This window comes from Loa loa, assembly GCF_000183805.2.
Source record: "Loa loa unplaced genomic scaffold supercont3.513, whole genome shotgun sequence".
Lineage (NCBI taxonomy): Eukaryota > Metazoa > Nematoda > Chromadorea > Rhabditida > Onchocercidae > Loa > Loa loa.
The window spans coordinates 24,801-29,427 of record NW_018108693.1 but is presented as its reverse complement, the minus strand read 5'-3'; the positions used below and the strand labels follow the sequence as shown (position 1 = coordinate 29,427).

General features: G+C 30.1%; 2 protein-coding genes across 2 annotated transcripts; both read left to right on the top strand.

Annotated features, from left to right (window-relative positions):
* Positions 1 to 2,893: 2,893 nt before the first annotated feature.
* LOAG_12839 (hypothetical protein) lies at positions 2,894 to 3,439 on the top strand (the record flags this gene model as incomplete). The annotated part of the gene is made up of 2 exons (XM_003148352.2): positions 2,894 to 2,989; positions 3,311 to 3,439. 2 exons carry the CDS (start codon positions 2,894 to 2,896, stop codon positions 3,437 to 3,439), a joined length of 225 nt encoding a protein of 74 aa, XP_003148400.2.
* Positions 3,440 to 3,710: 271 nt separating this feature from the next.
* On the top strand, positions 3,711 to 4,042 carry LOAG_12838 (hypothetical protein; the record flags this gene model as incomplete). Its single annotated transcript, XM_003148351.1, has 2 exons — positions 3,711 to 3,854; positions 3,929 to 4,042. Coding segments are annotated over 2 exons (258 nt in total), but the record flags the coding sequence as incomplete, so codon positions are not given.
* Positions 4,043 to 4,627: the final 585 nt, after the last annotated feature.

Below are 4,627 nucleotides of genomic sequence, written 5' to 3'. Positions count from 1 at the left end.
ATNNNTATATATATATATATATATATATATATATATATATATATATATCATATCATATCATATCATATCACATCATATCAATGTATCTGCTTGTCTACGATTATTAATTTCAATGATTGTCATGTAAGATCATGTAAGTTACCACACTATTGGGGTGCTAACCATTTCGTATCTCAAATTATTGATAAATTATTCTTTTTGAAATTGGAAACAGTTTGAAATTAACAAATATATCTCTCAAATATGTAAACAATTTTGAAACATTATTTAGAAATGATCAAATATTTGAAAATCAATAATTGAATCGGTATAATGGTTGAAAATTTTCGAATGCATATATCACGAGTAAATTTTGTTCCAAAAAAAAATGCAAAATTAAAAATATTATTAGAAAGGAAGGAAAAAAAAGGATGAAATGTTGAATTAAGTAAAATAAGGATATAATTCCAATTTTTTAGCACTATTTGTAGAAAATAATTTCCGGTAAGATTGTTTTTTTGCAAAAATTTTTGGATGACAAAGAACAATTACTTCCTGATCCTTTCGAAGGGTGGAGGAAGTGATAAAAAATGTTTGCATTATTTAAACCAAAATAGATAAAAGAGTGATATGATTGTTTTTATCATAATATATTCATTTTTCGTTCTCTTGTAAATAAGCTATAAAAGTTTCATTAAGAATTTTTTTTTTTCCCCAATTAGCTTCGATTTTATTCGTTTGTTCCGTATTGCTGAATGCAAATGATAGTCTTTAGACATAAATTTTGTACATATTAAATGTTCAATTCGTCATCTGAAAAATGATTTCCCTTGTAGAAAATCAAAAATGACACAAACGGAATCCTTAGAAATACACTTCAAAACATTTTAAACACTTCAAATTACATCAAATTTATGATGGATAAAAAGATGATGAAAAAGAAGAGGGGGGAAAAAAAAAGGATTCATTGATACGCTAGGAATGATCTGATATTATGGTACTTACAGTTATTTTATATAAATACTGAAATATTATGAAATTGAAAAATTAATTGCAATGAAAAACCGGTATAATATTGGGTTTAACCAAAGAAGAAGAAATAAACAACTCAATTTTATTCTCTCAAAAATTGCAAATGGTTTGAAATTAACAAACATATACGTCGAATATACACGTAAATAATTCTAAAGTACTATTTAAATATAATCAAATATATGCCGGATATATATGGTATTATCAGTTGAAATAATCAAAAATCGTATCATTTAAATTCCTTTAAATAAATTTTACCATTTTAACCAATGATTTACTTGTTTTTATCTCCAATTTATTAATTGTTCCTTTTCTCTTTCGTTTTCTTTTTTTTCTTTTTTTTTTTTAAATATTTCACAAGATTAAATAGAATTAATTGTAACAATAAAGGGATAAAATCATGTACGAATCTGAAATAATAAGCCGCATTAATTAATTATCGAATTTGATAACATTACCATTTATTCAGCAAAGTTGACATTTTGGACAAGCACACATAACGGTTATCACTCCGTTTAATCCATTTTCTACAAATTCTAATCATCTGGTTTCTATCGGCATGAGGTGAGACAGTATCATCAAGATTTTCATAAAGTTCTAAAAATATATACCTTGCCATTCTTTAACACCACCTGAACTTTGTTACCATACATGATCTTTGAACCCTGTCATTACCGGACTACGTACACCTATGCAAGCTCACTGAGCTTTCGTGGAAACAACACGTTGTGGTTTTCCGATTTGCATTGTGACACATTCGGAATAATCTAAAATGCGTTGTTTTCACACGTTGCTTTAATATCCATCATGGATTCGATGATCATACGGAGATTCCTGAATCTGAATTTTCCGGTCTGTAAGTGAAAGGTTTTCATTTTTAGAAGTAGGTTAGCAGAATAAAGTAGTTACTATTTAGTACATGGTTCAAGTAAGAGAGAAATGGTAAGGATTGAAATGAATGAGCGATTTCATTCATAAGAAGGCTTGCAAATAGCCGATTTATGTAATGAGAAAAGTAATTCAGAATAGAGTTAACATCATGACTAAAGAATTGCTAAAATTGTGGTATACTTACTATGTCATCAGTTAAATATAAGAGCACTGATTGACGAGTATCTTATCACTAATTAAAATACTGAAAATATGTTGGGTTAATATTATTTCTACAATCGGTATTTGTTCGGAAAATGGTAATGGGAATCCCCGTCATCCTTATTATTGAACTGTAATTTTGCTAAGGTATAATATTTAGAAAATTACCGATTCTCTATCCGATATATTCTATCAAATACTGGACATTTTTCTGGCACTTTCGGGTACTCTGCCATTTTCGGAACGTATTTATTGTGCTCATTACTTAATGGTAAACTTCATTTCGTTATTCATAATGCGTTTTTCTGGGAAATTAGTAATAGTAGTGTCGTTTTCCAGGCATCATTCGAGAAACCTGTGGGTTATGTGAATTTTAAAGTCGTGTTTGTTCAGGTTGGTGATGGAATTTGTTGTAATAGTTTCTTGAGGAACAAAGGTTACTTTGGACTATTATCCGATTTCCAGCTGTATTGATATCACAGAAATGAGATAGATTCAGTTTAGATTCACCATCGGTTTCGATTCAGTGGATAAGCTATCTTGGAAAATATTTTAAAATGTTTTTTTCGTGTTCAACGGGCAGATTTTGTAGAAATAATTTTAAGATTTCATCCAGAATTCCGGGAAAGCTCTGCCTCTTTGAAGACAACAAAGTAGTGTGATGAAAACAATCCTTTGTTTGTTCAGCAAGTTCTGTATTTCAGATTAGGCTATGAATACGTATCATTTTTAGTGACTTTATGGTACGGGTTACTTTGTTCCGTAATTAATATTAATATCGATTACAGCAATGGCACTTCTCGATTTGGATAATATAGCTCCACGTTTGGAAGGAAATTCAATGATTTCGATACCGCATTACAAAATTAAGGATGGTAAATACGCGGTAAACACATAATTTCTGTCGAAGAAAAAGTACAAATCGAACTTGTCATTATTCAAGAAAACGACCATCGAATTTTAAACAAATTGTTGGTCAAAAAAGTCTACATCATATGATGAAAATCCTACATCAGAATTTCCTGTAGTTTTCATCGTGATCAATAAAAAGTTCAGTTTTGGATTGAAAGTTTTTCTTTGTCAAATTTTAAGAAATTATTAAACTGCCAGTCTTCTTTCAAAAGAGATTAGTAATACAAATCAATACTTGTACCTAAATAATGACGCATTATGGAGATTGGCGTAATTCTATCATGCAACTCTCTAGGTCTACGTTATTAAAGTGGCGATCGATTCGATCATCTGGACTGTAGAAAGACGTTACAGTGATTTCGTAGCATTTGATTTACAACGATTTGAAGATCGCAAAAAATCATTTCTTCCACCAAAAAATTAGTTGGAAATTTGGTGAGATTTTTTCATCATTTTGATTCCTCTTACTGATGGTGTACATGTGTAGTAATATTTATATGAAATGAAACTTGGTTGTAAGGACGTATTGTATATATATTAATTCCATGCTTATCTTTGCATTTCTTAAGATTAGACTCTGATTTTCAAAATTATGTAACTAAATTGTTTATAAGATCATAACATCATCAACATTTTCACTGAACACTTGCATTAAATTGTCCACTGTAGAAAAGAGAGATGATGAATTTACCTAGGATTTGGAATTTCTGGATGAAAGAAGGATTGAACTCGAAAAATATATCCGGACTGTGGTTGAACTTGATCTGTGGTTACAGAGAAGGAGGAAACAATATGCACTTCCATCTCTCGTTGCTCATTTCCTTGATTTCCAGGAATATGTTAGTTGCAATTTCTCAAATTTAAATTTAATAAATGGTTTTGTTCAAAATAGGTCAGTGTGCATAAGCTGCAGGATTCCTTCTTCAGGACATCGGAAGAAAGAAATGTGCGAATTATCATATGTATACATGAGCCTGCTGAGGGTTTTGAAGGTGGATACAGATGGCGTAAAGGTGAAGTATTGTGATTGGAACGTGGGTTTGAAAAGTTCAGAGTCGTTTAAGCGTTAAGGCTTGCTGCATGACGAAAGTTTCCGTGGGTGATTGATCTAGTCACCATTTCGGTACCAATACTTTTAGTAGATGGGGACTTGGAGTGAACTGATGGTCCGATACTTTCTATAGTAAATGTTTATCCAGATATTTTTTTTAGCGTAGCACTTGGAGGAATTAATGGTATAAAGAGTGGTATATTCAGTATTTTATCTGTACATTTCATGGAAGAGATAAAGTTGTATATAGTAGTGAAAATACAGTGATAGTAGTAGAAATGCAGGTGTTGGTTGTAAAAAACTAAGAGGTGGTGTAAATTTGATGTTTTAGTTGCTGAACCGTGCATTCCGAATACCTCTTCGAAGTGGTTCTGATTAATATTGAGAATAAACAATACTATACATTCTGTATAGTATTATTTGTTCTCAAAATTAATATTATAATCCAGGTTACCCAGGATTTTTGAATTTATAAGTTTTCATTAGCATGCACTATATATAATGGTATATATATATCATGTATNTATATATATATATATATATGTATACNTATTATATACA